Below are 16,004 nucleotides of genomic sequence, written 5' to 3'. Positions count from 1 at the left end.
TGTGGATAATATTGTCTCAAACTCAATTTCCCTCCCTGTCTGTATTCTATTGCCCCCACCCCCTCTGTTGCTATGACAACCAACAATGAGCTTTTCTGTTGATTTCTGCACTGCCCTCCTCAGCAATAATAGTGGCTGGTGTCTGTGCCACAGAGTGTGTGTGTGTGCCAGCTAATCTGAGAGAGTGATCAGTGTGCCACCGAGTGTGTGTGTGTGTGTTGCCAGCTAATCTGAGAGAGTGATCAGTGTGCCACCGAGTGTGTGCGTGTGTGTTGCCAGCTAATCTGAGAGAGTGATCAGTGTGCCACCGAGTGTGTGTGTGTGTGCCAGCTAATCTGAGAGAGTGATCAGTGTGCCACCGAGTGTGTGTGTGTGTGTTGCCAGCTAATCTGAGAGAGTGATCAGTGTGCCACCGAGTGTGTGTGTGTGTGTTGCCAGCTAATCTGAGAGAGTGATCAGTGTGCCACCGAGTGTGTGTGTGTGTGTTGCCAGCTAATCTGAGAGAGTGATCAGTGTGCCACCGAGTGTGTGCGTGTGTGTTGCCAGCTAATCTGAGAGAGTGATCAGTGTGCCACCACATTGCAGGCTGTAGCAGTGCCCCACTGGTTGTTTATCTGATGATCTGCCAGGCCTGTGTTGCCAGCTAATCTGAGAGAGTTCCAAACCAAATGATTTGCCACCGGTTTCCCAGCTAATCTGAGACGGCCCGTAGAGCATTTCAAATATCTTAAGGCTGCATTCCAATGGGTCTTTTTCCCACCCCAGGGATGCTGTGTGGGACTGTGCGTGTGTGTGTGTCTGTGTGTGCCTGCGTGCATGTGTGTGTTCACTGTAATCTCTGAATGTGTTTTTAGATGAACAAACCAACTGCTGGAAATAACATTCTTCCCCTCTTCCTCATTTGATATCCGCTATTCCACAAATAATGACACTGTCAATTTCTACTACTCTGTGTACAGAACCTCTGCCCAGTTTGATTGGCTGGCTGGCCTTGTCGCCGTGGTGATGGTCACTGGGATACCAGCGGGTCATTGGTTCATTTGGTTCACATTCAGAAGAGGCAGTCTGTTCTCTGTCTGTTTATCAGTCCTCTATCTGTTCTCAGCGAGTGTGTTGTGTGTCTGCAACATTTCCTCTTCTCTGTAGGTAGTGTGATCTGTACACCTTTGGTAGCTGGCACCACAGTCATAGATATACAGAGTTATTGGGTCACGTTCAGAGAAAACTATATGTTTCCTATCTGTTCTCTACTGTATGTCAGTTTGTATGTAATTTACCCTCTAGTTTAGGGACATTCAGCTTCCATCTTTACTACCTGGTACCGTATTTATACTGTACTGTATATAGTATTGGTTATCGGGTCACATTCAGAGAAGGCAATCTGTTCTCCATCGGTTCTCTATGAGTCTGCAACATTTCCTCTCTAACAGCAACATTTCCCCTCTAACAGCAACATTTCCTCTCTAACAGCAACATTTCCTCTCTAACTGCAACATTTCCTCTCTAACAGCAACATTTCCTCTGGTACCGTAACTGCTGTAACATTTCCTCTCTAACAGCAACATTTCCTCTCTAACTGCAACATTTCCTCTCTAACAGCAACATTTCCTCTCTAACAGCAACATTTCCTCTCTAACTGCAACATTTCCTCTCTAACTGCAACATTTCCTCTCTAACTGCAACATTTCCTCTCTAACTGCAACATTTCCTCTCTAACAGCAACATTTCCTCTCTAACTGCAACATTTCCTCTCTAACTGCAACATTTCCTCTCTAACTGCAACATTTCCTCTCTTTTCCTCTCTAACAGCAACATTTTCTCTCTAACAGCAACATTTCCTCTCTAACAGCAACATTTCCTCTCTAACAGCAACATTTCCTCTCTAACTGCAACATTTCTCTCTAACTTTCCTCTCTAACAACATTTCCTCTCTAACTACAACATTTCCTCTCTAACAGCAACATTTCCTCTCTAACTGCAACATTTCCTCTCTAACTGCAACATTTCCTCTCTAACAGCAACATTTCCTCTCTAACAGCAACATTTCCTCTCTAACTGCAACATTTCCTCTCTAACTGCAACATTTCCTCTCTAACAGCAACATTTCCTCTCTAACTGCAACATTTCCTCTCTAACTGCAACATTTCCTCTCTAACTGCAACATTTCCTCTCTAACTGCAACATTTCCTCTCTAACATTTCCTCTCTAACTGCAACATTTCCTCTCTAACTGCAACATTTCCTCTCTAACAGCAACATTTCCTCTCTAACAGCAACATTTCCTCTCTAACTGCAACATTTCCTCTCTAACAGCAACATTTCCTCTCTAACTGCAACATTTCCTCTCTAACAGCAACATTTCCTTTCTAACTGCAACATTTCCTTCTGTTTTCTATTGGTTGTATGTCTGTCAGTTGAAAAGCCTGTTTTCTCTTCTATATCTGCAACATTGGTTGTATGTTCAGTTGAAAAGCCTTTTTCTGGTTCTATCTGTCATTGAAAAGCCTGTTTTCTATTGGTTCTATAGTCTTGTCATGTTCTAGAAAAGCCTTCTGTTTTCTATTGGTTGTATGTCTGTCAGTTGAAAAGCCTGTTTTCTATTGGTTCTATATCTGTCAGTTGAAAAGCCTGTTTTCTATTGGTTCTATATCTGTCAGTTGAAAAGCCTGTTTTCTATTGGTTCTATATCTGTCAGTTGAAAAGCCTGTTTTCTATTGGTTCTATAGCTGTCAGTTGAAAAGCCTTCTGTTTTCTATTGCTTCTATATCTGTCAGTTGAAAAGCCTGTTTTCTATTGGTTGTATGTCTGTCAGTTGAAAGCCTGTTTTCTATTGGTTCTATATCAGTCAGTTAAAAAGCTTGTTTTCTATTGGTTCTATATCTGTCAGTTGAAAAGCCTGTTTTCTATTGGTTCTATATCTGTCAGTTGAAAAGCCTTCTGTTTTCTATTGGTTCTATATCTGTCAGTTGAAAAGCTTTCTGTTTTCTATTGGTTCTATATCTGTCAGTGGAAAAGCCTTCTGTTTTCTATTGGTTCTATATCAGTCAGTTTCCAACGTTTCCTGTCTTGACTATTAAAGATGTGCTTCATTGGTACTTGGCACCATAGTACATAGATATTACAGTTATTGGTTCACATTCAGAGAAGCCAATCTGTTCCTGATCTGTTGTCAACATTCCTTCTTTACTGTAGAAATGTGCACCTGGCTGGCTGGCTGGCACCATAATCTATACCCCTCACACTAAACTCTGGACCTCGAAGCCAGTTCCACTGCATTCTTTCATTGTTCCCCTTTAATCAGGGACTGATTTAGACCTTGGGCACCAGGTGTGTGCAATTAATGATCAGGTAGAACAGAAAACCGACAGGCTCTGGACCTCATAGGGTAAGAGTTGAGCAACCCTGATCTATACTGTACTGTTGGTTCCTGGGTAGAAAAGACGGCCTGTTCTCTAGTTGAGACGGCAACATTTCAGATGGTTGTTGGGATTCCCCTCTACGGTAGGGATGGAAGAACAGCATCCGGCACCACAGTCATGGTCCTTTGTGTTACAGACCCACCTGAACGGTTTTTTCCCCGCAACTGTTTTCAGCCTTTTGTGTTGTTGTAAAACGCTGAGCATTGACAGAGTGGGGTTGTGTGTACTGTTCAGAGCAAGACAAGGTTTTCATCACGGCTGTATTATTGACCTAGCACCTTTTGTTATAGAAGAAGGAGAGAGAGACATCCATTCCTTCACTCTCTCTTAGACATCCCGTCTCTCACTTGTCATTTCATGCTGTCTTCTAGCCTACAGAGAGAGAGATGTAAGGAGAGAGAGGCTGAGAGAGATGTAAGGAGAGAGAGGCTGAGAGAGATGTAAGGAGAGAGGCAGAGAAAGAGATGTAAGGAGATAGAGAGATAAATAGAGAGAGAGGTTTTCATCATTGAGAAAAAGACATCCATACATCCTAGCTTTTCTTGTCATTCTTCATCCCTCCTTTTCACTATTTCTTTCACTTGCCTATACTGTGTGTCGACAGGAAATATGTAATGTAATGGAGATGGGGAGAGAGGGAAAGGGAGATGGAGGAGAGTGGGAGCGAACTAGAGAAGGAGAGAAAATGAAGGAGAATTGGAGATGAGAGATAATAAGGTAGACAGAGAGGAAATGACTGGAGGGGGAAACCAAGCCCTGCTCTACTCCTCTCTTATCCTTCCTCGCTCGCTCCCTGCTTCCATTCTGTCTAGCAACGTACCGAGTCACCCCTCCTCTACTACCTTGCACCACACAGATTCAACCACCCCTCCTCTTCTACCTCCCTCTTTCCCTCCCTCCTTCCACTCTCTCTAGCACCGCAACCATTCAATACTATACCTCCATCTCTCTCTCCCTCTCTCTCCCTCGCTCCCTCTCTACCTCACACCCTAGCACCACACTGATTCAATACCACCCTTGCTCCCTTCATCTCTCTCTCCTCCCTCGCACCCTCTCTCCCTCCCTACCTCGCTCCCTTGCACCGCACCAATTCCCCCCTCCTCTCTCCCTCCCTTCCTCTCTCAGTTGTTGCTTGTAGTCCTGCCAAGTGTAGCATTAGCCTTGTGGAATGGAATTGTGTGTGTGTGTGTGTGTGTGTGTGTGTGTGTGTGTGTGTGTGTGTGTGTGTGTGTGTGTGTGTGTGTGTGTGTGTGTGTGTGTGTGACCTCAGAGATAGCCTGTATAGATTTCTGGCCCATAGGCACAGATCTAATATCAGCTTTCCCTCCCTCCCTCATATCCTATCCTCAACTCTTAGGGAGAACACTAAACTGTCCTTGGGTCAGCAGCATATATCTCCCTGGTCTTAGCAGGAATGCAAAACGCTGACATTTGTCAGAGAAGTTTACTGAATTTTTCATTTTTTTCCCCATTCTTTCCCTCCCTCCCTCTGGCTGATCCCTTGTTCATACTTTCTCTCCCTCCCTCTGGCTGATCCCTTGTTCATACTTTCTCTCCCTCCCTCTGGCTGATCCCTTGTTCATACTTTCCCTCCCTCCCTCTGGCTGATCCCTTGTTCATACTTTCCCTCCCTCCCTCTGGCTGATCCATTGTTCATACTTTCCCTCCCTCCCTCTGGCTGATCCCTTGTTCATACTTTCCTCTCCCTCCCTCTGGCTGATCCCTTGTTCATACTTTCCCTCCCTCCCTCTGGCTGATCCATTGTTCATACTTTCTCTCCCTCCCTCTGGCTGATCCATTGTTCATACTTTCCCTCCCTCCCTCTGGCTGATCCATTGTTCATTCTTTCCCTCCCTCCCTCTGGCTGATCCATTGTTCATACTTTCCCTCCCTCCCTCTGGCTGATCCATTGTCCATTCTTTCCCTCCCTCCCTCTGGCTGATCCATTGTTCATTCTTTCTCTCCCTCCCTCTGGCTGATCCCTTGTTCATACTTTCCCTCCCTCCCTCTGGCTGATCCATTGTTCATACTTTTCCTCCCTCCACTGGACCATATCTCTCCATCCCTCCTCCTCTCCCAATCTCCCTTTCCTCCGCCTGATTTTCCCCTCTCATTCTCATCTCAACTCTCTCCCTCTCTCTCCTCTGTTCTGTTCATAGTTTGATAAAGCAGTGGAATCCCTGAGGTTGCCCTGTACAGGCTTCTAGGCTACTTTAGATTCATACTAGGTATTGTGTGTTACAACTGCCAGATTGCCTCTCTCTCTCTCTTGCTCTCTCTCTCTTTCTCTCTTCTCCCTCTCCCAGCCTCCCTCTTTCAATCTATCTCTCTTTCTTTCTCTCTCCCATTCTACCTCTCTCTTTTCTTCCCCCTTTCTTTCATTGTGTGTGGTTAAAGTGGGCTGCGAGAGACGTATTAAAACAAAACATTAAGATGGATTAAATGTAAGAATAGATGTTGCACCGTCAGCACTGACTGCCCTGAATATGAACTGAATATGAACTGAATATGAACTGAATATGAACTGAATATGAACTGAACTGTTTTAAGATACAATCCTATTTTTTCGGAGGATATGAATGTCGATGTACTTTCTGACGTTTTTAGAAAGGGACGCATTTACATTCTGGGATGTTTTTTAGGAATTTGAATGAGTTGATCAAGGTTTTGGCCACATATTTTATATAAACCAATCAAGGAAGAAATTGGATTAGATTAAATGTACAGTTCGCTGACTGGTTGATGATGTCAAGTGAATAATGAAAGGAACTCATCCTCTTCTCTCTAGCTACCTCTCTCTCTCCCTCTCCTTTCTCCCCCTTTCTCCCTTTCCATCTCTTTCACCTTTGACTCTCTGTCTCTCCCCCCCTCCTCTCCCCCCTCCTCTCCCCTTCTCTACAAGAAAAGAAAGCAACATTCTTGCCGTGCACAGTTCATGTTGATATGTTTATGGCCTGTGTGTCATCTCCCATTGGTCAATTCTCTCTCTCCCCCTCTTCCTATAGGATGAAAATGCGACGTCACAGAGTGTTCTTGCTGTGCACAGTGGGCCTGTGTGTCATCTCCTTCCTCCACTATTACAAGGTAAAATATATTGTTATATGTATAGCCTACAGATGTAGGACCTTAATTTGATCACTCTTTTGCTGCTGAGAATTTTTCCTGTCCCGCAGGACATTCTGTTGCTTCAGGATTATTTTTGCTGTGACAATACAGGTCAAATTAAGATCTTTATATTGTATATATTCAATGTATTTTAAATGAAATTGTGCCAATGTACCGACAGTCTTGCCCAAGCTGTCTATTGTTGCTCATGTAATAACAAGGATGACAGTTGAAATAAGTTATCTGACGGTGTGTTTTCTCAATAATTTTACTGTGTGTATAGTTGTAAATAGTTGAGGCTATCCTGTATGTTTAAAAAAAACATTTGTCAAATAAAATGTATTCATTCATTAATTCATTCACAATGCCAAAATGTAAGTTCATGGGGGAAAAAAAGTCAACACACCATAATTGTATTGTTGTTGATAATCATTCTATTCTATTTGTTCCAGGCCCTACACTACGTATCCCTGCTCAAGGAACTGTCGGCCCCGTACCCCAACATCAAGTCCTTCATCATGGTGACAGGCTTCTTCTGGAGGGAGGGGGGGGCCACACCGTTAACGTCGGCTGCCTCATCGTCTGACTTCGCCGCCTCGCAGGAGGAAGGACCCCCGCCCGGCCTCAGGTGTGTGTGGGTCGGAGGGTTGGGTGGGTGGGGGGGCACACCGTTAACGTCGGCTGCCTCGTCGTCTAACTTCGCCGCCTCGCAGGAGGAAGGACCCCTCGCCCGGCCTCAGGTGTGTGTGGGTCGGAGGGTTGGGTGGGTGGGGGGGCACACCGTTAACGTCGGCTGCCTCATCGTCTGACTTCGCCGCCTCGCAGGAGGAAGGACCCCCGCCCGGCCTCAGGTGTGTGTGGGTCGGAGGGGTGGGGGTGGGGGGGGGGAGGCACACCGTTAATGTCGGCTGCCTCATCGTCTGACTTCGCCGCCTCGCAGGAGGAAGGACCCCCGCCCGGCCTCAGGTGTGTGTGGGTCGGCGGGGGGGGGGGGGTGGGGGGGGCACACCGTTAACGTCGGCTGCCTCGTCGTCTGACTTCGCCGCCTCGCAGGAGGAAGGACCCCCGCCCGGCCTCAGGTGTGTGTGGGTCGGAGGGGTGGGGGTGCGTGTGTGTGTGTGTTGATATTTTTGTATGACAGACATGGGAACTGCTGATGAAGTAGGGCTTTGTAAATACTTTTGATTGATTGATGACATGACCTTTCTGACCAAGATGACATTTCTGTTTGTTCCTACAGGCCCTCGGACACCAAGCCCCGGATAGTAGGGGCTATTGGCCCTGGGGGTGGAGGAGGAAGAGGAGGTGGGCTGGAGATGAGGCTGAGGGAGGAACCTGCTGCGCCCCAACCATGGGGTCAACCAGAGGAGGAGCCCAGACACAGAGACACGGATCCCAACGAGGTGAGACAGTTTGGCTGAACGGTCGGTTGTTTTACATGTCTTCACTGTGACTTAGGAGGATTGACAGTTTGGTTGAACGGTCGGTTGTTTTACATGTCTTCACTGTGACTTAGGAGGATTGACAGTTTGGTTGAACGGTCGGTTGTTTTACATGTCTTCACTGTGACTTAGGAGGATTGACAGTTTGGTTGAACTGTTGTTTTACACTCTTCACTGTGACTTAGGAGGATTGACAGTTTGGTTGAATCTTCACTGTGACTTAGGAGGATTGACAGTTTGGCTTGTTTTTTACACATCTTCACTGTGACTTAGGAGGATTGACAGTTTAGTTGAACTGACACATCTTCACTGTGACTTAGGAGGATTGACAGTTTGGCTGAACGGTCGGTTGTTTTACACGTCTTCACTGTGACTTAGGAGGATTGACAGTTTAGTTGAACACTTGTTTTACATGTCTTCACTGTGACTTAGGAGGATTGACAGTTTGGCTGATGCGTTGTTTTACACGCTTCACAAACTGTGTTGACTCTTATGAACAAACTGTTGATCTTAGAAACTGTTCTCGAGTCAGTGATCATGCCTGGTCATGGAAGTGTTAGGGAGCCTGGGATATCTCCTGCCAGATGTGTTGACTACTCCCTGCTAGGATGTGTTTGAGGTTCTTAAGCGAGGGTGTTGGCTAAATGTTAGATGTGTATTAGAAAGCCTCCTCAAGGCAATGATCAGGCCTGGGCCTGTATCTACAAAGCATCTCAGAGTAGTAGTGATGATATTGGATCAGGTCCCCACCTGTCCATATAATTATATTCATTATGATATTAAAGGCTAAACTGATCCTAGATCAGCACTCCTACACTGAGACGCTTTCTGAATACAGGCCCTGGGCATAAAAGTGCTTCGGAACCTGTGATAAGAAAGAGTGTCTTTGGAAACGGTTCTCAAGGCCATTATCATCGGTAGTCTACCTCCAGTCAACACACCATTATCATCGGTAGTCTACCTCCAGTCAACACACCATTATCATCGGTAGTCTACCTCCAGTCAATACACCATTATCATCGGTAGTCTGCCTCCAGTCAATACACCATTATCATCGGTAGTCTACCTCCAGTCAACACACCATTATCATCACTAGTCTGCCTCCAGTCAACACACCATTATCATCAGTAGTCTGCCTCCAGTCAACACACCATTATCATCAGTAGTCTACCTCCAGTCAACACATCATTATCATCAGTAGTCTACATCCAGTCAACACACCATTATCATCAGTAGTCTACATCCAGTCAACACATCATTATCATCAGTAGTCTACATCCAGTCAACACATCATTATCATCAGTAGTCTACATCCAGTCAACACACCATTATCATCAGTAGTCTACCTCCAGTCAACACACCATTATCATCAGTAGTCTACCTCCAGTCAACACACCATTATCATCAGTAGTCTACCTCCAGTCAACACACCATTATCATCAGTAGTCTACCTCCAGTCCAAACATTAAGGCTCTTCCTTTTACATGTCAGGAGCAAAGTTGAATGGAATCTGAGTCATTGCATGTCAACAAAGTAGCAGTTAACACTGAGCTCTATTCAATCCGTATTGCGTAAATACAGCTCAGCGTTTAACACTAGAGTGCTCACAAAGCTCATCACCAAGCTAAGGGCTCTGGGACTAAACACCTCCCTTTGCAACTGGATCCTAGACTTCCTGACGGGCTGCCCCCAGGGGTGGGTGCTTAGTCCCCTCCTGTACTCCTTGTTCACCCACGACTGCGTGGGCAAGCACGACTCCAACACCATCATTACGTTTGCTGACGACACAACGGTGGCAGGCCTGATCACTGACGACGATGAGACAGCCTATAGGGAGGAGGTCAGAGACCTGACAGTGTGGTGCCAGGACAACAACCTCTCCCTCAACGTGACCAAGACTAAGGAGATGATCGTGGACTACAGGTATAAGAGGGCTGAACACGCCCCCATTCACATCGACAGGGCCAAACACACCAAGAATGTCTACAGTTGCACCATCGAGAGCATCCAGACAGGTTGCATCATCACCTGGTTTGGCAACTGCTCGGCATCTGACCATAAGGCGCTACAGAGGGTAGTGCATATGGCTCAGTACATCACTGGGGCCAAACTTCCTGCCATCCAGGACCTATATACTAGGCATTGTCAGAGGAAGGCCACTCCAGCCACTCCTGTCATAGACTGTTCTCTCTGCTACCATACGGCAAGCGGTACCGGAGCTTCAAGTCGAGGTCCAAAAGGCTCCTTAACAGCATCTACCCCCAACCATAAGACTGCTGAACAATTCATCAAATGGCCACCCGGACTATTTACATTGAACCCCTCCCCCCTTTGTTTTTACACTGCTGGTACTTATTATCTATACATATTCAATTTACCCCTACCTATATGTACAAATTCCCTCAACTAACCTGTACCCACGCACATTGACTCAGTACCGGTACCCCCTGTATATAGCCTCGTTATTGTTAATTTATTGTGTAACTTTTTAATTTATTTAGTAAATCATTTTCTTAAAACTGCATTGTTGGTTAAGGGCTTGTAAGTAAGTATTTCACAGTAAGGTCTACACCTGTCGTATTCGGTGCTTGTGACAAATTACATTTGATTTGATTAAGTTCTAGCATGATTTCCCTGTTGACGGGACGCCTATCCCTAAGAATTAAAGGCAATGTTCCCGCAATAGAGCAGACTGTATTCATGGTAAACGCTGCATATGCCGGCCCAATCGGAAATGACATTTCTATCTGTAACCCTTCAGCGATGCAGAATGTAAAGAGCCCTAATGCAGTTTCTCCAGATTGATCTGTGAGGACGAGTAAAGTGCTAAACAGTCCCCTCTTTGTCTTGTCTTCCTCAGGAGCGTGAAGGTGAGGACCTCCACTTCAAGCCCTGGTACCCCAGCCACCCAGCCCACCCTGTCAGACCTTACGCCCCAGAGGAAAGGGCCTCGGCTGGGATCGATGACCAGGTGGTGCCCTCCAAGGCTCCATCCCCGGACCCCTTAGAAACCCTGGGCGACATCCACACCCGCACCCACCAGCTCCAGGACGACCCCACCTCCTACTTCGTCCGCACTAAAGCCGGAGCCCTCTGCTTCCGCCAGGGGACAGAGGTCGCCACCCCCAGGGATGACGCGGCACGACCCGGGGGGCCTACTGTGACTGGTACTGGGGTAGGATCTCGAGCAGGCTCCCCTGGGCAACGTAAGCCCCTGGTGGTCCTGAACCAATCCCACCAACAACCACTCCATCCGTCGTCCTCCGGCACCTCCATGCCTCCCAAGGCCAAATCAAGAGGACGAGGAGGCAAACGACTGGTAAAATGTGTGTGTCGGCCGGGGTGGCACGGGCCCTACTGTGGGGTACCTACCATGGTCTACCACTCTAACCTGCCCACTAAGGAGAGACTGACGCCCAGAGAGAGACCCAGGAGGGTGATCAATGCCATCAACGTGAACCATGAGTTTGATCTTCTCCACGTGAGGTTCCACGAGTTGGCCCAGGCTGTGGATCTGTTCCTGGTGTGTGAGTCTAACTTCACCGCCTACGGAGAGAGACGACCACTACGGTGAGTGGACATAGATGTATATGCGTCTGTCTGTCTGTCTTGCTGGCTTTGTGTCTGTTTGCCTCCAACTTCACCTCCGACGAAGAGAGACGACCACTTCGACGAGAGGACAGGATGATGTGATGGCTGGCTGTCTGGCTGTCCATCTGGCTGGCTGTCCATCTGGCTGGCTGGCTGTCTGTCTGTCCATCTGGCTGGCTTGCCTTCTGTGTGTCTGTCTTCTCTTCGTCTCTCTCTCCTGAGAGACTTGTTTAAGCGTATCTGTTGACACACTGTCTGTATCTGTTGACACACTGTCTGTATCTGTTGACACACTGTCTGTATCTGTTGACACACTGTCTGTAGCTGTTGACACACTGTCTGTATCTGTTGACACTGTCTGTATCTGTTGACACACTGTCTGTATCTGTTGACACACTGTCTGTAGCTGTTGACACACTGTCTGTATCTGTTGACACTCTGTCTGTATCTGTTGACACACTGTATCTGTTGATGTCTGTATCTGTTGACACACTGTCTGTATCTGTTGACACACTGTCTGTATCTGTTGACACACTGTCTGTATCTCTGTTGACACACTGTCTGTATCTGTTGACACACTGTCTGTATCTGTTGACACACTGTCTGTATCTGTTGACACACTGTCTGTATCTGTTGACACACTGTCTGTATCTGTTGACACACTGTCTGTATCTGTTGACACACTGTCTGTATCTGTTGACACACTGTCTGTATCTGTTGACACACTGTCTGTATCTGTTGACACACTGTCTGTATCTGTTGACACTCTGTCTGTATCTGTTGACACACTGTCTGTATCTGTTGACACACTGTCTGTAGCTGTTGACACACTGTCTGTATCTGTTGACACTCTGTCTGTATCTGTTGACACTCTGTCTGTATCTGTTGACACACTGTCTGTATCTGTTGACACACTGTCTGTATCTGTTGACACACTGTCTGTATCTGTTGACACTCTGTCTGTATCTGTCCCTCCTCCAGGTTCCTGCGTCTCCTCCTGAACGGAACCTACGACTACGTGCGCCACAAAATCCTCTACGTTTTCCTCGACCACTTTCCCGACGGCGGGCGCCAGGACGGCTGGATCGCTGATGACTACCTCCGTACCTACCTGACCCGCGACGGCATGGCCAGGGTGACCGGATCACGCCCCGACGACGTCTTCGTCATCAACGATGCCGACGAGATCCCCGCCCGCGAGGGACTTCTTTTCCTCAAGCTGTTCGACGGGTGGACGGAACCGTTCGCCATCCACATGAGGAAGTCGCTCTACGGGTTCTTCTGGAAGCAGGTAGCCTAGGGGGTTAGAGATTACAGGGGCGGGCTTGTTAACAGAAGGTTGCTGGTTCGAATCCCAAACCAGGCCTCCAAAAAAATCTATCCTGTGTAAACTTGATGGACAATCAAGTTTTTCATCTTATCTTTTCGAACAGGATTTGAGCCGACGACTAGAGGGTTGTTAGTGACAGATTCTAGAAAGATAAGATCTCTATTGGATTCCACTCAAACGATATACAGTGTACAGTGCCTGTTAAGTGCTATGGTGCTATTAGGATCACTTAACCCCCTAAAACTGCTTACTGGTGTGTGTATGTATATCGGAGGGGTTGTGTGTACCGTGCATTCGGAAAGTATTCAGACTCCTTTGCTTTTTCCACGCTACAGCCTTATTCTATAATGTTCCTTGTCAATCTACACACAATACCACATACTGACCAAGCAAAAACTGTTTTTATTTTTTATTTTAGCAAATCTATCAAATAAAATAAACTGAAATGTGACATTTACACAAGTATTCATACCCTTTAATCAGTACTTTGCTGAAGCACCTTTGGCAGCGATTACAGCCTCGAGTCTTCTTGGGTATGATGCTACAAGCTTGGCACACCTGTATTTGGGGTGTTTCTCCCATTCTTCTCTGCAGATCCTCTCAAGCTCTGTCAGGTTGGATGGGGAGCGTCACTGCACAGCTATTTTCAGGTCTCTCCAGAGATGTTCCATCGGGTTCAAGTCTGGACTCTGGCTGGGCCACTCATGGACATTCAGAGACTCCTGCGTTGTCTTGGCTGTGTGCTTAGGGTCGTTGCCATGTTGGAAGGTGAACCTTCGTCCCAGTCTGAGGTCCTGAGCACTCTGGACCAAGGTTTCATCAAGGGTCTCTCTGTACTTTTCTCCGTTCATCTTTCTCTCTATCCTGACTAGTATCCCAATCCCTGCCTCTGAAAAACATCCCCACAGCATGATGCTGCCACCACTATGCTTCACCATAGGGATGGTGCCAGGTTTCCTCCAGATGTGACGCTTGGCAGTCAGGCCAGAAAGTTCAATCTTGGTCTCATCAGACCAGAGAATCTTGTTTCGCATGGTCTGAGAGTCCTTTAGGTGCCTTTTGGCAACTCCAAGCAGGCTGTCATGTGCCTTTTACTGAGGAGTGGCTTCCATCTGGCCAGTCTACCATAAAGGCCTGATTGGTGGAGTGCTGCAGAGATGGTTGTCCTTCTGGAAGGAGCTCCAGGAACTCTGCAGCTCTATCTGAGTGACCATCGGGTTCTTGGTCACCTCTCAGACCAAGGATCTTCTCCCCCGATTGAACAGTTTGGCTGGGCGGCTCTAGTAAGAGTCTTGTGGTTCCAAACTTCTTCAATTTAAGAATGATGGAGGCCACTATATTCTTGGGGATCTTCAATACTGCAGAATTTTGGTACACTTTCCCAGATCTGTGTAAGAACACAATCCTATCTCGGAGCTCTACAGACAATTCCTTCGACCTCATGGCTTGGTTTTTGCTCTGACATGCACTGTCGACTGTGGGACCTTAAATAGACAGGTGTGTGCCTTTCCAAATCATGTCCAATCAATTGAATTTACCCCAGGTGAACGCCAATGGGGTGGCAGGGTAGCCTAGTGGTTAGAGTGTTAGAGTGTTAGTAACCAGAAGGTTGCAAGTTCAAAACCCCTGAGCTGACAAGGTACAAATCTGTTGTTCTGCCCCTTAACAATGCAGTTAACACACTGTTCCTAGGCTGTCATTGAAAATAAGAATTTGTTCTTTAACTGACTTGTCTAGTAAAATAAAGGTGGAAAAAAATAAAACATCTATAAATGTAAAAAAATCAAGTTGTAGAAACATCTCAAGGATGATCAATGGAAACAGGATGCACATGAGCTCAATTTCAAGTCTCATAGCAAAGGTTCTGAATACTTATGTAAATAAGGTAAATGAGTTTCTAAAAACTTGTTTTCGCTTTGTCATTATGGGGTTTTGTGTGTAGATTGATGAGGAACATTTTTTTATTTCATCCATTTTAGAACAAGGCTGTGGAAAAAGTGAAGGGGTCTGAATACTTTCCAAATGTATGTGTGTGCATGTATTGGAGGGGTTGTGTGTCTTAATTTGACCTTTATTCAACTAGGCAAGTCAGTTAATAATAAATTCTTATTTTCAATGACGGACTAGGAACAGCGGGTTAACTGCCAGGGGCAGAACGACAGATTTTTGCAGCTCAGGGATTCAATCTTGCAACCTTTCGGTTACTAGTCCAATGCTCTAACCACTAGGCTACCTGCCACTCCTTAATGTGAGGTGTTGGGTGTGTGTTAATGTGAGGGGTTGGGTATATGGGTGTGTGTTGAGGTGAGGGGTTGGGTATATGGGTGTGTGTTAAGGTGAGGGGTTGGGTTTGTGTTAATGTGAGGGGTTGGGTATATGGGTGTGTGTTAATGTGAGGGGTTGGATATATGGGTGTGTGTTAAGGTGAGGGGTTGGTTATATGGGTGTGTGTTAAGGTGAGGGGTTGGGTGTGTGTTAATGTGAGGGGTTGGGTATATGGGTGTGTGTTAATGTGAGGGGTTGGGTATATGGGTGTGTGCTAATGTGAGGGGTTGGGTATATGGTGTGTGTTAATGTGAGGGGTTGGGTATATGGGTATGTGTTAATGTGAGGGGTTGGGTGTGTGTTAAGGTGAGGGGTTAGGTATATGGGTGTGTGTTAAGGTGAGGGGTTGGGTATATGGGTGTGTGTTAAGGTGAGGGGTTGGGTGTGTGGGTGTGTGTTAAGGTGAGGGGTTGGGTGTATGGGTGTGTATTAATGTGAGGGGTTGGGTATATGGGTGTGTGTTAAGGTGAGGGGTTGGGTATATGGGTGTGTGTTAAGGTGAGGGGTTGGGTATATGGGTGTGTGTTAAGGTGAGGGGTTGGGTTTGTGTTAATGTGAGGGGTTGGGTTTGTGTTAATGTGAGTGGTTGGGTATATGGGTGTGTGTTAAGGTGAGGGGTTGGGTTTGTGTTAATGTGAGGGGTTGGGTATATGGGTGTGTGTTAAGGTGAGGGGTTGGGTTTGTGTTAATGTGAGGATATGGGTTGTGTTAATGTATTGGGTATGGGTGTGTGTTAATGTGAGGGGTTGGGTATATGGGTGTGTGTTAATGTGAGGGGTTGGGTTTGTGTTAA

At 46.5% G+C, this 16,004-nt stretch overlaps 2 protein-coding genes across 3 annotated transcripts in view; one reads left to right on the top strand and one right to left on the bottom strand.

The window, feature by feature from the left end:
- The window catches only part of LOC135534853 (parvalbumin alpha), a 352,035-nt gene that overhangs the window by 332,876 nt on the left and 3,155 nt on the right, over positions 1 to 16,004 (bottom strand). The gene's annotated exons all lie outside the window — the stretch shown is intronic.
- Positions 1 to 16,004, top strand: part of mgat3b (beta-1,4-mannosyl-glycoprotein 4-beta-N-acetylglucosaminyltransferase b) — a 52,800-nt gene that overhangs the window by 33,674 nt on the left and 3,122 nt on the right. Inside the window, exons 2-6 of one of the 2 annotated variants that reach the window (XM_064961487.1) lie at positions 6,424 to 6,502; positions 6,976 to 7,151; positions 7,764 to 7,926; positions 10,826 to 11,535; positions 12,538 to 12,847. In XM_064961487.1, coding sequence (XP_064817559.1) covers positions 6,424 to 6,502; positions 6,976 to 7,151; positions 7,764 to 7,926; positions 10,826 to 11,535; positions 12,538 to 12,847 — 1,438 coding nt within the window. Of the gene's footprint in view, positions 1 to 6,423; positions 6,503 to 6,975; positions 7,152 to 7,525; positions 7,603 to 7,763; positions 7,927 to 10,825; positions 11,536 to 12,537; positions 12,848 to 16,004 lie in introns of those variants that run through there. The other variant, XM_064961478.1, reaches the window with a different exon arrangement.

The sequence above is a fragment of the Oncorhynchus masou genome, chromosome 5, assembly GCF_036934945.1.
Source record: "Oncorhynchus masou masou isolate Uvic2021 chromosome 5, UVic_Omas_1.1, whole genome shotgun sequence".
Lineage (NCBI taxonomy): Eukaryota > Metazoa > Chordata > Actinopteri > Salmoniformes > Salmonidae > Oncorhynchus > Oncorhynchus masou.
Note: the sequence above shows the minus strand (reverse complement) of the source record. Positions and strands in the feature narration are given on the sequence as shown.